The sequence below is a fragment of the Carcharodon carcharias genome, chromosome 7 (genome assembly GCF_017639515.1).
Source record: "Carcharodon carcharias isolate sCarCar2 chromosome 7, sCarCar2.pri, whole genome shotgun sequence".
Classification (NCBI taxonomy): Eukaryota; Metazoa; Chordata; class Chondrichthyes; order Lamniformes; family Lamnidae; genus Carcharodon; species Carcharodon carcharias.
In genome coordinates this window covers 158957828-158979889 of record NC_054473.1, presented here as the reverse complement: position 1 = coordinate 158979889, position 22062 = coordinate 158957828, and the positions used below count along the sequence as shown (strand labels likewise).

At 40.4% G+C, this 22062-nt stretch overlaps 1 protein-coding gene and 1 long non-coding RNA gene across 2 annotated transcripts in view; one reads left to right on the top strand and one right to left on the bottom strand.

Annotated features, from left to right (window-relative positions):
• LOC121280216 overlaps positions 1–17660 on the top strand; it is a 36259-nt gene extending 18599 nt beyond the window's left edge. The window contains exon 3 of the long non-coding RNA XR_005943566.1: positions 16909–17660. This is a non-coding gene — a long non-coding RNA (uncharacterized LOC121280216). The remainder of the gene's footprint in view (positions 1–16908) is intronic.
• On the bottom strand, positions 11149–21249 carry LOC121280215 (tubulin beta-3 chain). The gene is made up of 4 exons (XM_041191972.1): positions 21136–21249; positions 16866–16974; positions 16093–16203; positions 11149–12523 (listed from the first exon to the last, which is right to left on the bottom strand). The coding sequence occupies exons 1-4, from the start codon at positions 21190–21192 to the stop codon at positions 11448–11450; spliced, it is 1353 nt and encodes a 450-aa protein (XP_041047906.1). The 5' UTR covers positions 21193–21249; the 3' UTR covers positions 11149–11447.
• Positions 21250–22062: the final 813 nt, after the last annotated feature.

Genomic DNA, 22062 nt, shown 5'->3' with positions numbered 1-22062 from the left:
AACTGACTATAAAGGTTTCTTTCGGTATGTGAAGAGAAAAAGATCAGTGAAGACAAATGTAGGTCCCTTACAGTCAGAAACAGGGGAATTTATGATGGGGAACAAAGAAATGGCTGACTAACTAAATACATACTTTGGTTCTGTCTTCACAAAGAAAGGCACAAATAACATACCAGAAATGTTGGAGAACACGTGGTTTAGTGAGAGGGAGGAACTGAAAGAAATCAGTATTAGTAGGGAAATGGTGTTGGGGAAACTGATGGGATTAGAGGCCGATAAATCCCCAGGCCTGATAATCTACATCCCAGAGTACTCAAGGAAGTGGCCCTAGTAATAGTGGATGCATTGATGGTCATCTTCCGAGATCCTATAAACTCTGAAACAGTTCCTACAGATTGGAGGGTAGCTAATGTAACCCCACTATTTAAAAAGGGAAGTAGAGAGAAAACAGGGAATTATAGTCCAGTCAGCCTGACGTCCATAGTGGGGAAAATTCTAGAGTCCATTATAAAGGATTTAATAACTGAGCACTTGGAAAACTGGCAGAATCAGACAGAGTCAGCATGGATTTTGAAAAGGGAAATCATGCTTGACAAATCTACTGAAATTTTTCTAGGATGTAACCAGTAGAGTTGATGAGGGGGAGCCAGTGGGTGTGGTTTATTTCGACTTTCAGAAGACTTTCGACAAAGTCCTACATAAGAGGTTAGCATGTAAAATTAAAGCGCATAGGATTGGGGGTAATGTATTGAGATGCATTGAAAACTGGTTGGCAGACAGGAAACAAAGAGCAGGAATAAACGGGTCTTTTTCCGAATGCCAGGCAGTGACTAGTGGGGTACCGCAGCGATTGGTTTTGGGACCCCAGCAATTCACAATATATATTAATGATTTAGTTGAGGGAACTAAGTGTAATATCTCCAAATTTGCAGATGACACAAAGCTTGGTGGGAGAGTGAGCTGTGAGGAGGATGCAGAGATGCTTCAGTGTGAATTGGACAAGCTGAGTGAGTGGGCAAATGCATGGCAGATGCAGTATAATATGGATAAATGTGAGGTTATCCACTTTGGTAGCAAAAACAGGAAGGCAGATTATTATCTGAATGGCTATAAATTGCGAGAGGGGAATGTGCAATGAGATCTGGGTGTCCTCGTACACTATTGCTGAAGGTAAGCATGCAGGTGCAGCAGGAGGTAAAGAAGGCAAATGGTCTGTTGGCCTTCATAGTGAGAGGATTCAAGTACAGGAGTAGGGATGTGTTGCTGCAATTATACAGGGCCTTGGTGAGACCACACTTGGAGTATTGTGTGCAGTTTTGGTCTCTTTATCTGAGGAAGGATGTTCTTGCTATAGAGGGAGTGCAGCGAAGGTTTATCAGACTGATTCCTGGGATGGCGGGACTGACATATGAGGAGAGATTAAGTTGGTCAGGATTATTTTGGCTGGAGTTCAGAAGAACGGGGGGGATTTCATAGAAACCTATAAAATTTTAACAGGACTAGACAGGGTAGATGCAGGAAGGATGTTCCCGATAGTGGGGAGCCCAGAACTAAGGGTCACAGTCTGAGGATATGGGGTAGACCATTTAGGACTGAGATCAGGAGAAATTTCTTCACACAGAGAGTGGTGAGCCTATGGAATTCGCTACCACAGAAAGTAGTTGAGGCCAAAACATTGTATGTTTTCAAGGAGTTAGATATAGCTCTTGGGGCGAAAGAGATCAAAGGATATGGGGAGAAAGTGGGAGTGGGCTATTGAGTTGGATAATCAGCCATGATCATAATGAATGGCAGAGCAGGCTCGAAGGGCCAAATGGCCTACTCCTGCTTCTATTTTCTACGTTTCTATGTACCAATGCAGGTCCATGAGGATGAGAGAGGCGGACAATTGGGGATTAGTATGGAACAGGAGTTTTTAACAATAGGAGTTTGGAGCTACATGTTCTTTCTCGGTCTTTCTGCTCTCCTGGCCGGCCTCTCATCTTTCACTCTCTGTAAAGTTGAGCTCATTTAAAATTTTGCTGTGCATATCGTAACTTGTACCAATTACTGTTCAACCGTCGCCCCTGTGCTCACTAATGAGCATTGGTTCCCAGTCTGGTACATGCTCCACCCTTGTTTCCAATCCCTCTGTAATTACCATCCTTGTTTCCAATCCCTCTGTAATCCTCATCCCTCCCTAGCTCTGTAATCTCCACCCTCTCTGTAATTTTCACCCTCCTTCTCTCTGTAATCTTCACCCTTCCCTATCTGTGTAATCTCCACCCATCTGTAATTTCATCCCTCCCTATCTCTGTCATCTCTACCCTTCTAATCTTCACCCCTCCCTATCTCTATAATCTCTTGCAGCCTGAGAATTTTATGCTCCTCCAATTATGGCCTTTTAAAAATCCCTGATTTTCGTCGTTCCAACATTGATGGCTGCGCCTTCAATTGTCTCAACCCTAAGCACTGGAATTCTCTCCCTAATGTAAGATAATGTATTCTTAAATACATATATACTCAGGATTAGGACTTAATAGAATCATAAAATGATTACAGCACAGAGAGAGGTTATTTGGTCCATCGTGTCCATGCTGACTCTTTGCAAGAGCAACTCAGCTAGTCTCACTTCTCTCTCCTGTCCCTGTAGTCCTGAAAATATTTCCTTTTCAGGCACTTATCCAATTTCTTTTTGAAAACCATGTTTGAATTTGCTTCCACCACACTCTCAGTGCATTCCAGATCCTAACCATTCACTGCATAAATAAGCTTTTCTTTATGTCACCGTTGGTGCTTTTGCCATTCACCTTAAATTGGCCCTTGACCCTTCCATCAATGGAAATAATTTCTCACTATCTACTCTGTCCAGATCACTCATGATTTTGAACACCTCTATCAAATCTCCTTTCAACCTTCTCTAAGCAGAAAAACCCCAGCTTCTTCAACCTATCCATCTAACTGAAGTCCATCATTCCTGAAACCATTATCATAAATCTTTTCTGCACCCCTTCTGAAGCCTTTATATCCTTTCTCAAATGTGGTGCCCAGAATTGGTTACAAATCTCCATTTAAGGCCAATGCAGTTTTCTATAAAGGTTCATCATAACTTCCTTGCTTTTGTACTATCTGTCTCTATTTATAAAGCCCTGGATCCTGTATGCTTTCCACTTTCTCAACCTGCCCTGCTACCTTCAACAATTTGTGCACATATACCCTGTTAGAATTTGCTTGTGTCCCATCAATGTCTATCACATCTTAGCGTGATTGTCAAAGAAGGATTTGTGTTAACATTAGAGATTAGTCAGAACAATGTAAGTAGCAACTCGCAGACATGTTGGCTGCATCCCATGTGAGGGCAAATATTGGGAATTGGCCAGAACAATGGAAGCACCCAAGCCGTATCCTATTAACTATTTAGGATTGTCGAGGGTTCCTATTGTAATATTAAGGCCACATGTCATGTTGAAGCGCTTAACAGTTAAGCCATCAAGATGGCTATTATGTCAAGTTTAGAGGTTTGGTGAGAAGGAAATCTCGTTTCAATTTACATTCTGAGCATCATGTGATATGATTCAAATGAAAGGGGATACAAAGATCAGGAGACAACCTTCTTGTGTCAGAGTTTATGGAACAATTGAAAGTCCCAACACCTACAGAGGCCAAATTTGATTACCTTAAGTCTGCAGGAAACCAGGTTGTATGAGTCTGTTGTATAACCGTAATAGTCATTATACTATTGGTGTCTGAGTAATAAACTAGCATTTGGACAATAGACTCAAACCTGAATCACAAAGAATCATTTAACTGAGTTTAAGGGATTTCCCAACATACCCCAAGATGTCTCTGTTTCTGAACTCCCATTTGAATTGCGCCCTTTATTTTATATTGCATTTTCTCATTCTTCCTACCAAAACTTACCACTTCACACTTCTTTGCACTAAATTTCATCTTCCACATGTGCAACCATTGCAACAGCCTGTCTATGTCCTCTTGGAGTCTATCACTATCTTCCTCACAGTTTATAATACTGTGTCATCTGCAGATTTTGAAATTGTATCTTGTACATCCAAGTCTAGATCATTAATATATATTAATATACAAAACAGTGGTCTTAGTTCCGACGCCTGGGGAACCCCACTGTATATCTTTTTGCAGTCCAGAAAAACAGCAGTTCACCACTATGTTTCCTGTCACTCACCCAATGTCGTATCCATTCTGTCACTGTCCCTTTAATTCCATGAGCTTCAACTTTGCTGGTGAGCTTATCACATGCCTTTTGGAGGTCCATATAAAACACATCAACCGCATTGCCCTCATCAGATTTCTCTGTTGCTTCATCAAAAACCTCAATCAAGTTAGTGACACATAATTTACCTTTTACAAATCCATGCTTGGCTTTCCTCAGTCAGTCTTCACCTGTCCAAGTAACTGTTAATCTTGTCCTAAAAGCTTTCCCACAACCAAGGTTAAACTGACTTATTTGTTGGGTTTATCTTTACACCATTATTTGAACAAGGATGTAACATTTATAATTCTTCAGTTCTCTGGTATCACCCCTATATCTAAGGAGGATTGAAAGATTATGGCCGCTACCTCCACAATTTTCACCCTTATTCCTCTCAATATCTTCGAATGCATCCCATCTGATCTTTGTGATTTATCAACTTTATTTAGAGCCATCCTTTCTAATTCCTCCTCATTATCAATGGGCTTTATTAGCCCATTCAACTATCTCCTCTTTCGCTATGATTTCTGTAGCACCGTCTTCCTTGGTAAAGGCAAATGCACTCATTTAGTACCTCCGCTCTGCCCTCTGCCTCCATGTACAGATCTTCTTTGGTACCTAATCAGCCCCTCCCCTGCACTTAATACCCTTTTACAGTTTATATGCCCATGAAAGATTTTTCGATTCCCCTTTATGTTAGCCGCCAGTCTCTTCTCATACTCTCTCTTTGCTTCTCTTATTTCCTTTTCCACTTCCCTTCTGACCATTGTATATTCAGCCTGGTTCTCACTTGTATTATTAACCTGACATCTGTCGTACACACCTTTTCTCTGCAGCATGTTACTCTCTATCACTTTCATCAGCCTAGGAGCTCTGGCTTTGGTTGTCCTACCTTAAAAAGTGGTCCATTGTTCCATTACAGTTTTGCCTTTGATTCCGATTTACCTGGACCAAACCAGTTTAGACCCCACTGAAATTGTCCCTCCTCCAATTAAATATTTGTACTCCGAATTACTTGTCCTTTTCCACGGCTAACCCAAACCTAATGATACTATGATCACTGTTTCCTAAATGTTCCCCTACTGACAAGCTACAAGCAGACAGGACTTCAACACAGAACTTCATACAGGGAGAGAGGGACCAACAACACAGCCACTCAACTGCTGTAATCAACCAAGCTAAAGAAGGACCACACCACAGTTCCTTGAAAGGGAAATAAAGAACCTCCTTTCTGGCCGCCCCCCCCAACCTGGTTCCATCTTCAAACTTACCTGTGAAACCAACCTCTGGCCAATCAATCTCTAACCATCACAACTGATTTTTAAAATTCATTTATGGGATGTGGACGTCGCTAGCTAGGCCAGCATTTGTTGCCCATCCCTAATTGCCCTTGAGAAGGTGGTGGTGAACTGCCTTCTTAAACCGATGCAGTCCATGTGGTGTAGGTACACCCACAGTGCTGTTAGGGAGGAAGTTCCAGGATTTTGACCCAGCTATAGTGAAAGAACGGCGGTATATTTCCAAGTCAGGGGGATGGTGAGTGGCTTGGAAGGGAACTTCCAAGTGGTGGTGTTCCCATTTGTCTGCTGCCCTTGCCCTTCTAGATGGTAATGGTTGTGGGTTTGGAAGGTGTTGTCTAATGAGGCTTAGTGAGTTCCTGCAGTGCATTTTGTATATGGTACGCACTGCTGCCACTGTGCGTAGGTAGTGGAGGGAGTGAATGTTTGTGGAGGGGTGTCAATCAAGGGGCTGCTCTGTCCTGGATGGTGACAAGTTTCTCAAGTTGGAGCTGCACTCATCCAGGCAAGTGGAGAGTATTCCATCACACTCCTGACTTGTGCTTTGGAGATGGTTGACAGGCTTTGGGGAGTCAGGATGTGAGTTACTTGCTGCAGGATTCCTAGCCTCTGACCTGCTTTTATAGCCACAGTATTTATTTGGCTATCCCATTTCAGTTTCTGGTCAATGGTAACCTCCAGGGTTCAGTGATGGTAATGCCATTGAGTGTCAAGGGGTAATGGATTCTCTGTTGTTGGAGATGGTCATTGCCTGGCACCTGTGTGGTGCGAATGTTACTTGCCACTTGTCAGCCCAAGCCTGGATATTGTTCACATCTTGCTGCATTTGAACATAGGCTGCTTCAGTATCTGAGGAGTTGCAAATGGTGCTGAACATTGTGCAATCATCAGCGAATATCCCCACTTCTGATCTTATGATGCAAGGAAGGTCATTGATGAAGCAGTGGAAGATGGTTGGCCCTTGGACACTACCCTGAGGAACTCTCGCAGTGATGCCCTGGAACTGAGATGATTGACGTCCAACAATCACAACCATCAGAAATACCTGGAAAAACTCAGCAGGTCTGGCAGCATCGGTGGAGAAGAGCAAAGTTGACGTTTCGAGTCCTCGTCAACTTTGCTCTTCTCCGCCGATGCTGCGAGACCTGCTGAGTTTTTCCAGGTATTTCTGTTTTTGTTTTGGATTTCCAGCATCCAGTTTTTTGTTTTTAATCACAACCATCGTCCTTTGTGCTAGGTATGACTCCAACCAGTTTCCCCCCTGATTCCCATTGAGAGCAGTTTTGATGAGGCATCTCTGCAATTTCAAAGCCTTTACTTCCACCAGCGTAACAACACAACTATGAAATAAAAGGCCTGCATCAAAACAGACTGAATTCATTTCATTTTTCTTAGTATTGTTTGTATCTTCACTTTACCTAGTTTTGTTGTGTGCGTGAGAGTGAGCGAAAGTGTGTATGACATGTAGTTTCTTTAGTAACCTCCAGGGCAAGGGTGTGAAAATAAATTAATCTTTTCCTGTTTAAAGACAAAAAAGCATGCTGCTGGCTTACCTGAAATCTACTCACTCACCCCAAGGGTAAGTAAAGGCACATCTCACATACAAATATATATGATCACGGGCAAAAAAATTGTTCGGAACACAGGAATCTGACCTCCCTCCTACACCATCTCTCCAGCCAAGCATTAAGCTGCTCTATCCTCCTATTTCTATATTCACTAGTGTATGAACCTGGAGCAATCTGGAGATGACTACTTCTGAGGTCTCGCTTGCTAGTACCCTTCCTAACTCCCTAAAACCTGCTTACAGGACCTCATCCCTCATCCTACCAATGTTACTGACACTGGTATGTACCATGACCTCTGGCTTTTCACCCTGCCTTCAGAATTCTGCAGTCACTGAGTAACACCCTTGACCCTGGCACAGGGAGGTAATATGTCATCTTGGAATCATGTCTGTGGCCACAGGAATGGTTATCTGTTCCCCTAACAATAGAATCCCCTGTCACTATCACTTTTCTAGTCTTCCTCCTGCCCACTATGCCATGGACTTGGCTGTGGTTGCACTCCCCAGTGGAACTATCACTTTCACCAATATTCTGAATTGAACACAAGTTGGAGAGCGAATACTATCTGTCTGGTCCTCCTTGACTGTCTGGTTGTCGCCCATTTCCTCTCAGCCTGCATAACCTTAAGATGCAGTTTAGTCTCATAACTAATTTTTTGGGGGTTTTTTTTACAATTTGTAGATTTTTATTGTAGCTATAAATAATTTAGTTGTTAAATTTATTCGTTTTCAAGGTGTTTTAAGGTTTAATGTGTCAGGATACTATATAGCTATTTGTGCCATTTTAGTTCTGCTAAGGTGTAGGATGAGGGTGGCAGGATGTGTGATTTATGCCTGTTAGTTTATTTTTGTCGCGATAGTGTGATGCAAGATAGCAAAACAGTCTTGAGATAGCAAGTAGTACAATGGATGATTATTTACATCCTAAATGATAAACAAGTTGACACCTGGGCAGTGAAATTAGGCTCCATGGCACTACTGGTGCCAGCACTATGGAAGCCTTAAAGTGAAGCAATGCTTTAGGTCACTTTCAGTGTGGCCTAAGTGGCCCCAATAGTGGGAAGAGTACAAGCACAGGCATTCCTTGTGTGTTCTGGAAGATTTCACATTGGACATATTGTGATGTTGAATGACCACTTCAGCTGATTTAATGCACACACTATAAATTTGGACCATGCAGGTCCAGTGAATGTCTGTGCTAACCACTCACTGCTGAAAATGCACTCAGCTGCACGGAGGATCCTCCACTAGTACTATTTAAGGGTCAGCTATCCAACTTGCAGTTGAGGTACTTATTACTTAGGCTCTTGCAAAATTTGGGGAAGTAGTACGGTGTCTTTTTGGAGGTGTTTTGGTGAGTTGCTGGCAAGAACTGTTGCAGCATGCTGAGACGGAGGGCAGAAGAGTTTTGTAACATGTCCACACAAAGGCTGTGACAATTGTAAAGTTGTAAAGACAGTTGAAAGACTGTAGTTGGAGTGCCTCTGGGTCTGCACCACATCAGGCAAATACTGCAGAGGCTGAAGAGAGATGTTTTGTGCAAAGGGAGGAGGAGGAGGAGTCTTCGCAGAAGGCCCTCCCACCAAGTGTTTTCCTGGAGTGTTCTAGAAAGCCAGCTGGTGAAGGATAGAACTTGAGCCAATCTTCACACATTTTTATAATCATTTATTTACAGAGATGCACTTTACAAACATGCATCTCCTAACCCAACAACCACAATTTCAATCTATTTCTATTTAAAGGAGCACAAGTGGATCCTCATGACCCACATACAATTAAACATAATTAATATGGAATTTAGAGAGTGCACTTCTCCTGCCTCCATCTGAGCCAGTGCCTGAGATTCACCAAGGAGCTGGTCGTGGAACTGTGCCACCTCCTTTTATGGGATCTACTGGAGCAATGCTCTGGAGACATGAGTTAAAATATCACCACGGCAGCTGGAAAAATTCAATTAATTAATAAATCTGGAATAAAATGCAAGTCTCATTAATAATCATGCAATTACAGTATTGCCGTAAAAACCCATCTGGTTTACTGATGTACTTCAGGGGATGAAATCTGCCATCCTTATCTGGTCTGACCTACATGAGACTCCAGACTCATACCAATGTAGTTGACTCTTAACTGCCCTCTGAAGTGGCCTAACAAGCCACTCAGTTGTAGGCAGCTCACCATGACCTGCTAACAGGCAATTAGGGATGGACGGTAAATACTGAACTTGCCAGTGATGCCCATGTTGAAAGAACAAATAAAAAAAAAACGGCAGAGGTGGTGGTGGATCTGGTAGGATGATATCACCTGTCAGAAATTCCGCCAGTTCCACCACCCTTGCCCTTGGTGTAATCTACCTCAGCACAAAAAGGCGTACATTAATGGTTTCTGAATGGCAACAGGTCACAGATAGATTAATTGCTTTTCAGAAACTGGCGTTTGCAAAGATAAATGGCATCCATGGCATGGACATTTGGGAGGGATGTAACAAGAGGTAAAGGTTTAGGAAGACAATTCAAGAGTGCAGAGGTTTAATAACTAAAGACTCTGCCACCAATATGAAGTGGAGAGGGGTCATGCAGGAGAGCATAGCTAGAAGAGTGAAGGATACAGGCTGCAAAGATAGGGTGCGACAAGACATAAAGGCATTTATAAATGAAAATTTTGAATTCAATATGTAGGTTTGATAGGAAATCCATGGAGGGCAACAACTGTTAGAGTTAGAATGCAAGTGCAAATTTTTTAATTGTTAGAGTTTGCACAGTGTCATGCTCTGGAGAGCAACCACCCAGTGGAAAGATGACCCAGTTGATTCTTTAGTGGTGCCAGGGTGAGGATGTGATTGTTACAGGTATTTTAAAAGTCTTCAACAATGGGCATTTATGCTTAAGGAAAATGGTTAATGATGGTATCCTACAGCAAATGGCAGATTCTAAAGTTTAAAATGTACTTAATTTCTTAATTATTCTTTTGCATTGAATTGGTTATGCATTATTTTCCTCCAATGCAATTTTTTTAAAAAGGAAAATGGGCTTGCATTTATACAGTGTGTTTCATGACTTCAGTATGTTCCATAGTTCTCTGCAGCTAATAAAGTACTTTTGAAGCATATTCATTGTTGTAATATGGGAAGCATGATAGCTAATTTGCACGCAGTAAGGTCCCACAAGCAAAAATGAAATAATGAACGGATAATCTGTTTTTGTGGTATTGGATGGGGGATAAATATTGGCCAGAACATCAAGCTTCTTCAAATACTGCCATGGGATAGTTTACATCCAATTGAGAGGGCAGGTAGGGCATTGAATAGTGCAGTACTCCTTCAGTACTGCACTGAAGTGTCAGTCTAGACTATTTGCTCATGTCTCTGACTGGAGCTTGAACCCACATCTTTCAGACCTAAATGAGAGCGATACAATTAATCCAAGGTAGAAACTTGATTGGTGATGTTCAAACATGGAATCGGAAGGATAGGCATAGATTTGAGAGGTGACGGCACGTTCAATGACTTTTCAGAAGAAAAAGAGGTTGAAGAGGAGTGATAGTTTGCAGGGATAGAGGAATTAAGGGTTTTTTTGAGGAAGGTTACAACAGTAGATTTGAAGAAATGGGGATGGTTCTTAAGGACAGAGAACTGTTTACAAGGTCACTTACAAAACGCAAACCATAGAAATAGTCAAATTAAAAAAAGGTTGTAGATAACCATAGCCATGAGATGAAGATTACAGTTGGCAAAGGATGAAAATTTAAGATTTAGAAACAAATAATTGGAGTTGGAATTTGTAAAGGTAGAGAATACAGGAAAACAGGCAATAAAGCTTCAAACTTTGTCAAAGTGTTGAAACCTTAATGTGAAGCCTATGCTCCATGGAGGTTTGAGTTTGTCTAATATTGTATATGAATGTGGTGATGTCATTCTTTAGCAGCAGACTAGAGGATACGGATTTTAAGTGCAACACTGATACAGCATATGTTTTCAGGCCGGTCCTTAACACATAGATGATGTTGGTTTTCTTTTATCCAGAATAATTTGGAAAATTCTTAAACCACAAGGTTTCCATAAAATGTCCAACATCAGAAAATGTTTCACAGCAATAATTTATTAAATATTTAAAAAATAAATTGGCAAAACAGTAAAAAATAAAATATCAGGAATTCATGTTATTAAAATAAAATTGGGAGTTTTAAATATCCATAACTTATAAAGAGTTGGTTGCTGACCAGTACTGAGTGTAAAGAGGATAACAGGGTAAGGTTATCAGAAGCAAGTAATCTATGACTGAGCTAACTCTTAGTAAAGACAAGTAAAAGCATGGTAAGAGAAGATCTAAGGTAAACTGTGTTTTCAAATCATCTCAGTGGATGATGAGTGATTCAGGTTTCATTTTGGACCCTGTGCTTCAGATTCTTCCTCATCATCCTCATACATCTCTCCTTCTTCTTCTGCTGTGGCATCTTGGTACTGCTGGTACTCAGACACCAGATCATTCATGTTACTCTCTGCTTCAGTAAACTCCATCTCATCCATACCCTCGCCGGTATACCAATGCAAGAATGCCTTCCTGCGGAACATAGCTGTGAACTGCTCTGAGATGCGTTTGAAAAGCTCCTGGATAGCAGTACTGTTTCCAATGAAAGTGGAGGACATCTTAAGTCCACGGGGTGGGATATCACAAACAGCCACTTTAACATTGTTGGGGATCCATTCCACAAAGTAGCTGCTGTTCTTGCTCTGGATAGCCAACATTTGCTCATCTACTTCCTTCATGGACATCTTGCCTCTGAAGACAGTGGCTACTGTCAGGTACCTACCATGACGAGGATCACAAGCAGCCATCATATTTTTGGCATCAAACATCTGCTGGGTGAGTTCTGGGACAGTCAATGCTCTGTATTGTTGGCTTCCTCGGGCTGTGAGTGGAGCAAATCCCGGCATAAAGAAGTGGAGGCGTGGGAAAGGTACCATATTCACTGCAAGCTTCCTTAAATCGGCATTAAGCTGCCCAGGAAACCTCAGGGAAGTGGTGACCCCACTCATGGTAGCAGATACCAAGTGGTTAAGGTCTCCATAGGTGGGTGTTGCAAGTTTGAGGGTCCTGAAGCAGATATCGTAGAGAGCTTCATTATCTATGCAATAGGTTTCATCTGTGTTTTCTACAAGCTGATGGATGGAGAGGGTGGCATTGTATGGTTCTACCACTGTGTCAGAAACTTTTGGAGAAGGAACAACACTGAAAGTGTTCATGATTCTGTCAGGGTATTCCTCACGGACTTTGCTAATAAGCAGGGTTCCCATGCCAGACCCTGTACCTCCGCCCAGGGAGTGAGTAAGCTGAAAGCCTTGCAAACAGTCACAATTTTCACATTCCTTCCTCACTACATCAAGGACTGAGTCCACCAGCTCTGCACCTTCTGTGTAGTGACCCTTTGCCCAGTTGTTTCCAGCTCCACTTTGTCCTGTGATTAAAAGGATGTCAAACATATTCATAAACATTAAAACAGAGGAGTTACAGTGAGTGTGCAAGGTGTAAATATATGTAGAAATAGCCACTGATATGGAATATTCTGGAATGGATTCCCTGCTGAGGTAAACATTTTAGTACAGAATTTTGATTTCTCACTCTGGTGGTTATATTGGAAGCTCTATTTAGCATCAGCACATAGACAACAAAACGTGTGTATTGACAGTCATCAAGGAGGAGAATATCAAAGCTAGCTTTTTGCTATAGTGTTATATGATTCCTTCAATCAACTTTTTTGCCCAGATCAGACCATAGTGATTTTATAGAAACAAAAATACACTTCAAATATGAAGAATGCATTTATCACTAAAGATGAATTTCATCAGCAAAACATAATTACTGTATATACTCCAGTAATGGTCGATCTCATGTAAAAGTTGACCCCCGACTTGTAGCCAAAAAATCCAAACTCTTTGTACTTATCACCCACTCACCAGTGAAGTCAAATTCATCCTGGTGCAAACCTACTCAATGATAGAATCATAGAATAGCACACCACTGATGGGGACTGTTCAGCCCCTAGTGTCTACGCACGTCAACACCTTGTCAAGACTGCCAACTCACTGGTGTGCGCTGAATTCCCACCAATCCTGCCCTCCAATATGGTAACATGATATCAGGGAGGAACAGCAGAATGAATTTAGTGTACACAAATGAATGTCTGTCTGCATGGAGCTTATTTATTTATAAATAAAAATTCAACTATAAAAATGCTTTTTGGCTCCTTTTTGCCCTACTTTTGGGTTTGGAATTGGTGGGAACAGTTTCCACTCTGGCAACTCTGAGATTACGAGATGATGGGAGAGGGTGGATTTCAACCCCTTGAAACTATCATTTGTGTAAAAGTCAACCCTCTAGTTTTTAGCTAAAAATGTAGTCATTAGAAATTTGACTTACATCAGTATATTTTGGTAAGATAGCTAATCTCTTGTGGTGTTGCACATCGGAAGTTAAATTAAATAGTTTTCTCTAGTAACTTCTGAACGACAGGTGTTAGGCCAGTTAGCCTTTAGACCTAAAAAGGATAGAACAGGGTACTTCCTAAATAGTGAAAAGCTAGAAACAGTGGAAGTCCAAAGAGACACGGGGGTCCAGGTAAATAGACCACAACATTGTCATGAACAGGTACGGAAAATAATCAAAAAGATTAATAAAATTCTAGTCTTTATATCTAGAAAACTAGAATAAAAGTGGGTAGAAGTCATATTTCAGCTATACAAGCCCTGGTTAGACCACACCTGGCCTACTGTGAGCAGTTCTAAGCACTCCAACTTGGAAAGATATATTGGCCTTGGAGGGAGCAAAGTGCATGTCTACCAGAATGAAACGTGGACTCTAAGGGTTAGATTATAGGGTAAGATTACAAACTAGGGTTGAATTCCCTGGAATTTAGAAGGTTAAGATGTTATTTGATCTAAGATTAAGATACTATAGCATAGATAGAGATTAAATTACTTCCACGGGTTGGGGAGAATAAAACCAGGCAGCATAGTCTAAAAATTAGAGTGAAATTAGGAAGCACGTACACATAAAGGGAGATAGGAATTTGGAATTATTTTCTGCAAACGGTGATGAATGCTCAGTCAATTGTTAATTTTAAAACTGAGATTTATAGATTTTTAAAAATTCATTCATGGGATGTGGGCATCGTTGGCTAAGCCTGCATTTTTTGCCCATACCTAACTGCCCTTGAGAAGGTGATGGTGAGTTTAATACAGAGGCCTTAAGTGGTATGGAGCAAAGGCAAGGCATACGGAGTTAGATCACAGATCAGCTTGTTGAATGGCAGAACTGACTTAAGGGGCCAATTGGCCTAATCATGTTCCTATGCTGATACATGGTTCAAGGGCAAGGAAAGGGCTCCAATGTGGCCAGATATAACTGAATTCTGGTTTTAAAGTCATAGGTTAAGTCCTTATTTTTTTTTCTCCATGATAAATACCCACACCTATATTTATAATGGGAAATTGTCTATGTAAAAATGTGCCAAGCTGTATTTTCACCTCACCACTAATGGTGGTGCAGCATCTTTCCTACTGAGAGAATGTAATTTCAGATTGACAAACATAGGCAGTTTCCATTACAAATAGCTACGTCTACATTTATAGAAGGAAATATGTAACACAGGGTGCTCACAAACACAACATTTTTAATATATTAGCATTCGATTTGCCATGTCATTGCACTTAGGGAGTCACATCTGAATGGGTCAAGGGTGAGGAACATAAAGAGAAAGGGAGATAGTGGCTGAAGCCTGAACAGGCTGTAAATATTCGAACGGAGGCACAAAATGGCAAAATTTGAGGTTAAAGCTCAAGGTATGAGGCCCAAATGTGCAAAAATTAGACAAGAGAATTTGAGAATAGGCAACAGCAGGTGGCAGTGTGATGAAGACTACCTCTTTGGAAGAATGTTATGGGTGACATAGGGAGCAGCAACAGTTTGAATAGGGCTGCTGTTCCAGTAGCTGGGAATGAGCCAGAGATGGGCAAGCCATGAATGTAACATTTGGTAGACAAAATCTTAACATAAAAATTGAAGCAGAGTTCCAGAATTTATGTAAATTACACAAAGATAATAATCCTTTAAATTAAGTTCAATATTCACTCACCACGGGGTGTGGGGTGTGGTAATGGTGGGGGTCAGTGGGGTTTGCTCAGTTAAAAGAAACAAGATGGCAAGTGAGCTGGCATTGATAGAATAAAAAGTTGCTACAGAGATCCTCAATGCACAATGAGTGCCAAGTTTACAAAGTTGAAGTCCATTTATATGCAGGCATAGGAAATTATAATGAGAAAAAAGTAGGTACAAAAGTGGGTAGAAATTTATCCAGGCCCAATTTTGTACCCATTTACACCACTATTCAGGCAGTGCATTCCCCCAAAAGGAAGGCTGCAGGCTAGCCTGAAACTGGGCCTTACAAATTCATTTCAATAATTTAGATTCAATAATTTCCAAAGGCAACTTACCCATCGCAGCACATGAATTTCTGGCCGTGTGTCTCACCAACAACAGTCCATGGGTAATTGCCAGGGGTGGTTGCAATCACAACTGTCAGGAGCTATGAAGCCAGGAGAAGCGCTGTCCTCTACCAGGCACCATAATTTTTTTTTCATTTAACAATCTTTCAAGAGGAAATCCTAGCCTTGAAAGCCTGAGCAGAGAAAGTCCAATACCTGTTCCCTGGGAAGCTCAATTTATCTGAGAGGACCTAAAACTGGTGCTAAGCCTCTCATCAGGAAATACAAGGGGCCTAATTCTCTTTCAGAGAGGCCACTGGATGCCTGAAAATCCTCCCAAGCCAATGTGGTGTTGAACATATTTCAGATGTCCTTGGAGAAATGGATCATTTTTGCCCTGATTTTCCATTTAGGATGCTGGGCAATAATGGCTGACTTCTGTCACAAAGTGTGCAATCAAATTAATCAACCTTCAATCATTTTTAGAAAAAAAGTCTATCTATCATTTCTATTTTTTTCTGTTTTGTGGTTGATTTCTACGTACCAAAGATAAAATTGTCTGGTCTGAAAAGATGTCCAAAGGGGCCCGATCGGACACTGTCCATTGTGCCTGGTTCCAGATCCACTAAAATGGCTCTGGGTACATATTTAAGAGCTGTAAAGAGAACAAAATCAGAATAGTCAGTAAATCGGTTTTACCTTGTGTAAAAGGGAAATTTGGCACAAGTAAGGAATTATTCCAAACATATGCATTCCCAAATCAGAAAGCTTTCAAACACATTGCCCAGGCACCTTCCCTATTTTGCTGTCCCACGAGGATATCCTGCGATAACAATTCATATTTCCATTCCACATGTGTGATGCCTTGAGTATAACTGCAGTATTAGTGCCAAATTCAAGATATTTTTATTATTAAAAATTGAGATAAATAGTCAATAAGACATTAGAAAGATTTAAGTAAATTAAGGATTAGACAATGCTAAGCTTCTTCTTTAAATGCTTTCAAATGTTGTCATATATAAAAAAGTGTTAACTTTTATTTAGGATCTATGTTAACTCTGTACTTGGATATTTGCATAGTTTTAATATTCCATGCATTTTATTGTTTAAAGTTCAGTTAAATGTTTGGACCAAATGTTTGCATCTCCAACAAACTTGAGAAATCCCAAAATACTGCATAATTTGTAGTTTTTTCAGAATTCAGCATAAACACGTTTGGCTTTATTACTTAAGGCGCTCTATTCTAACTTGTAGTTTCCCCTTGACATCACACAGTTCACAATGAACCTTGACATTATGTAGCTCTGTATGACTTACAAGACGCTTCATTGTAGTAGACACTAATTCTCTCCACCTGCAGGTCTGAGTCACCCACATAATTTCCACTGGGGTCGATTCCATGTTCATCACTGATGACTTCCCAAAACTGAGGAAAAAAAGGAAGAAAATCGAGAAATATAAGATAACCAGCGAGATTAATTAGCTTTAAGCTAGATGCTGTGTGTATATATTTGGAAGAAATGGAAAATAACTGTTCCAATCATGTATGTATTTCAGTGTGTGGCTAATTATTCTAATGTGACAAAATGATGGATGCAGGTCAATTATTTTTATTGACCAATAGCATAGTATACCATTAGCACTGGCTTTAACCTAAGCAGATATACATGTGAGATCTAATCATTTTTATTTGGCTACATGTCCCTAATAATTATGTTAAGGTGGTCAAGTCTTTTGCTTAATAAATATTACGTTTTTGCTTTGCTTTTGCCAAGATCTAAAAGGATTCCCGCATTTCAATTTGATCTCAACTGGAATATCAAAATCTATTTTTTCTCTCTGCCTCCAACTAAAGCTGGTATCTGATATCCACCACCACCACCCCGCTCCAAAGGTTCAAAAAATTGTCTCTATGGATTAAATATGCCCAAAGTTGCTCTTGGTATCTTGTGATGATTGCCTGAACAGACTCTCCGTCGGCTGACAGGCAGTAATTATCATAACATCAGGAATAGCAGTGGTGGGGACAGCAAGTAAAAACTAATTACATCTCGCTTCACACTATGATTTATGTGTTCTTTGAACTCAAAATAAAAAGAACATTTTCAGTGGATAACTTCTTAACATCAATCGCATTTATTAATTATGCTAGGTTGCAAAATATATTAAAGGCATTGAGGGAACATGAACCTTTCAGCTACTATTTACTTTGTAAGCTGAATACATATCCTAAACATAATTTACTTAGAAAAAATATAAAATATCTAATAATAAATTGTATTGGAATCTTATGGCATTCTTGAAATATGATTTTAAAAAGCAATTTTTGAAAAAAAAACTGCCACAATTTCAGTGAAGATAGAAACATTTCTCCTCTAACAATGAAATCAGTCATATGATTAAGAAGCAGCATGTTAAAGGAAGCCATTATGTATCCATTAGCACAAATACGTCATCATTTTAAAAGCTGCATGCAAACTAGTTGTAAATACCTATTTGGTAAAAGAGGGCACATTAACTATTATCATTAACAGCTTGGTTTACCGAATGAATTATATTTTCTGGGCTTTTCATGAATACAGCATGTGAAGCTCATTTTATTTCAAAGGAGAACATCAATGCAGCAATGTATACAGTTTTACCTGCATTATTATTTTACACTTTTAATGAAAAAGGGGTCATTCATTGCAATATGTTTAAATTTGAACTGTAAAAGGTAATGTTTCCTTCAGCAGCTGACCATGGTACTGAAAGTGCAAGCATTATCTAATGGTATATTTTAACTCCAGCTAATTTTGAGAGATTGATTTGGTTGCTTGAATGCACAAAGTAGCTTTAATGCTATTCTGCATCTCCTGGGGCTATAGTTAATTGAGTAGGAGCCCTCAGCTGTCCAATAAATCTGAATTTCCCACTTTGTCTCATTCATCTCAAGCTCACCTACTTTTCAACACCAGCTGGCAGATACAGCACCGATTTAATTTCTTCCTCTGCACCCTCCAGAGAATAAATTGGATGCACTCTAACATTTTGACTCCTCCCAATTCTATTATTCACCTCAGACCCATATGCCTCAATATTTAATAGACTCATATTTAATCTTTCCAAAATGTAATGCAACTTTAAAATGACTTTTACTAAAATTCTGATACTCTACTAACTAGCATATATTACATGCGTTTAAAAGGAGAATATGGTAATGATATAGTGAAAAGCACATAGATGTAATCCTGATATACAATCTTAACTGAGGAGATAAAAGTCTCCTCTTTCTGCTAGCTGAAAGTTGATATGAACCACAGTTCCTAGTAGGCCCAAGCCCACCATAAACAGCTTCCTGCAACATGATCCAAATTGGATCAGATTCCCAGAGCTTATTAGTATGTCTGATTTCTGAAGTGAAAAATCACACTCAGGTACCTAGGAAAAGGTTAAGTACATTGTCGGTCCAAAATTATAGGCAGCTTAGTTTACAAAACTGTAACTGCATTGCATGATCACAAAAAAGGAACATTTTATAGGTGGAAATTCAAGGCAAGGCCATCAAGATCTGAACAGAATTACAATCCTGAATGTTAACCTATTTGTTTTGTTATTTTAGATCTGGGTTGTCTATTTTGCATTTTTGGGTGTTATTTCAGATTTTCAATTCTGCAATTTTTCTTTTTATTTCTGCATTAACATTTTATTACTTATTTGTCTATTCTGTGAAGACATGAAAAAAGTGCGATTTTTACTGATACCTTGTGCCATTCTGCAGTTTAATAGGCTAGGCATCATAGTACAGAACAGCAGCCACCATTGATATGGCAGGTGTTATAGGTATTTTTTTTAAATTGGAAATGGTGAAGAGGGAGGTGTAGGAAGAAGTAACTACCCATTTTCATTGATTTTGTCAGCCAACGTATCAATTTGTCCATCCAATCCCACGAGAGGTTAAGAAAGAATGTTCCCTGGCTTTGTTTGGACCACTTTGGGTTGGGAATGATCTAATTTTTCTCGCTCAAAATGTTAAGACGTTCATCCGAAAGATTTCACTTGTGCTTGGCTGCAAAGATGGAAAATAACTCTTTTGTGTGGCGATGCCCCGATTTAATGAAGACCGTTTCCTTGGTTGCATCAAAGCCAACCACGCCCATATTTAACGCCCAGTTCTTCTTAATGGCGAAGAGGCCACCTGCAAGCAACCATCAAAGCCCCGGGCATTGTGATCCCACTCACGTAATCGTCAGAGCCTCTCACTCGATAGATAACCAGAAATGGATTTCAATACAGCTAAACCTTAACCCAGCCTGCGGCTTGGATCACTCGACAGATGCTACATTTAAGACTGTTCAGATATTTTCATGTCAGCTATCTCTGTCTTGGTTGCTTTGACGTCTAGCCACGTACGATATGTTGGTAATAATCCCTGCACCGTATTTAAACAACTCTTCTAATAATTATTCTACATTGAGAACAAAGACCCCACCCACCCCACACCTAAATGGATTGTGATTTTTCTGAGCGCATGAGTTAGCCTCTATTCAGACTTTCAGCTTCTCTCCAATGTTTATTCTGATCCCGTGTTTTGATCAGACTCAAAAACAGAATTACCTGGAAAAACTCAGCAGGTCTTCTTCTCCGTCGATGCTGCCAGACCTGCTGAGTTTTTCCAGGTAATTCTGTTTTTTTTTGGATTTCCAGCATCCGCAGTTTTTTTGTTTTTTTTTGATCAGACTCGTTTGATCTGAATAACAGGAGGGATTCCCCTTACAATAGATTAGTTACCCTGCCTGGCAGTCACTTTAAAATGCACAAAGCGGTTGCGTGCCATAACAATACATGAATTGAAACAATTTTGTAGATTGTCCCTGCTATTGCACTTTTACCGAATGTCATCGTTAAGCATTTGCTTGCAAGTTATTTTTAATTATATTTTAATATGTTCTCTACGCGAATAGAGGCGGAGAGGACAATGACCCACGCCAAGGTTATTCATCTTAGAGATCGGACTGTTTTAACTTCGATGCCAACTCTGAGGAAAGGCTTTTGAAATCAGGGCTCCAGCTCGAGGATGCTGATTTCGTGCAGATCCAGGCTTTACTTGCGATGGTGCCGTCCTCGGACAGTGCGGCAGAGCTGAGCTAATCCCCTTCTCCCCTGGTATCTGCAGTCTCGGGCGTGGCTGTCTGCAGAGCCCACGTCTCTATCGAAAGCAGCCCACAGGCGCAGATTCCAGAACAACCCTTCCACAGTGTAACAACACAACGGCGAGGTCCTAACTAAGACAATGCCAAACTGAAAATGCAATTACAAATCATCTCGATTTACAGGCTGAGCCATGAAAAGTAGAAACAGATGGAAAAACAGAAATAATTATATTTAACATTGAACAAAGAAGCTTATAAATAGAAGAATGACGTTTATTTATCGCAAACAAGACAGTATTGCACACTACCTCCTTATATGGTGGGTTTTATTTCACAAAATAATGCAGTGAGAAACATTTAAGTCCATTTATACTCAGTTTTTTTCTGTCCAGGCATAACCACTCAGCACCATTTACCATAATCACATAAATGCTTCCATATCAACTAAAATTTACCTTGGCACCGATCTGGTTGCCACATTGGCCAGCCTGGATGTGGACAATCTCTCTCATTCTCTCGCTGTTCTGCCTCTTGCTGTGGGTCGGTCAGAGTGCTCAGCAACCGATCCTGGCTGGAGAAGGCGGTGGGATGGTGCTGTCTGCTCTTTTATACCATTTCACGGCACCAGCTGATTCGTGCCACAAGCAGGTTGATTCCAGACGAGGATTACGTCAGTCTCCTGGGAGACAAGACTCAGCAGCCAATAAGGATCCAGGGGACACTGCAACATCCCTGCAACGCCAGAATCGCCTCCCACGAAACGCATCGCCACTGCTGCAAATACTGGCTATCCGATTGTGTTCGCCATGTTAGAAGCAAAAAAGGGGCAAACAAAAGAATGATGCTAAACTGCGAATTTACCATCCGATTAAATCGTTCGGAGTACTGGATAAGCAGGCCTTTATGAAAAACAAATCACTTTGTCAGAAACGCTGTAGTGTTGCAAAGCTCTGGTACCCATTAGATTTTTGTTTTAAAAAGATGCCTATAATGCAGTACAGGAAACTGTTTCTGAAAAAAAAATGAAAATACAAATACCAAAGCAGACTGTGGAAATCTGAAATAAAGACAGAAAATGCTGGAAATAATCAGCAGGTATGGCAACATCTGTGGAGAGAGAAACCGAATTAACGTTTCTGGTCTGTGACCTTCTCAGAACTGGGTGATAGGGTGGAGGGCAGGAGAATGACAAAAGGTTTCAAGGGAGGGGCAATGGGCAAGTGAAGAAGCAAAATGTATGTCTAGAATGACAGGATAACTATGTTGGAAAGGAATAAAAGAAAAACGAGAATGAAACAAAATTAAGGCAGAGGAAATTATCTCAAATTGCTGAATTAAGTATTGAGTCCAGAAGGCTGAAAAGTGCCCAGTCAGGAGTTGAG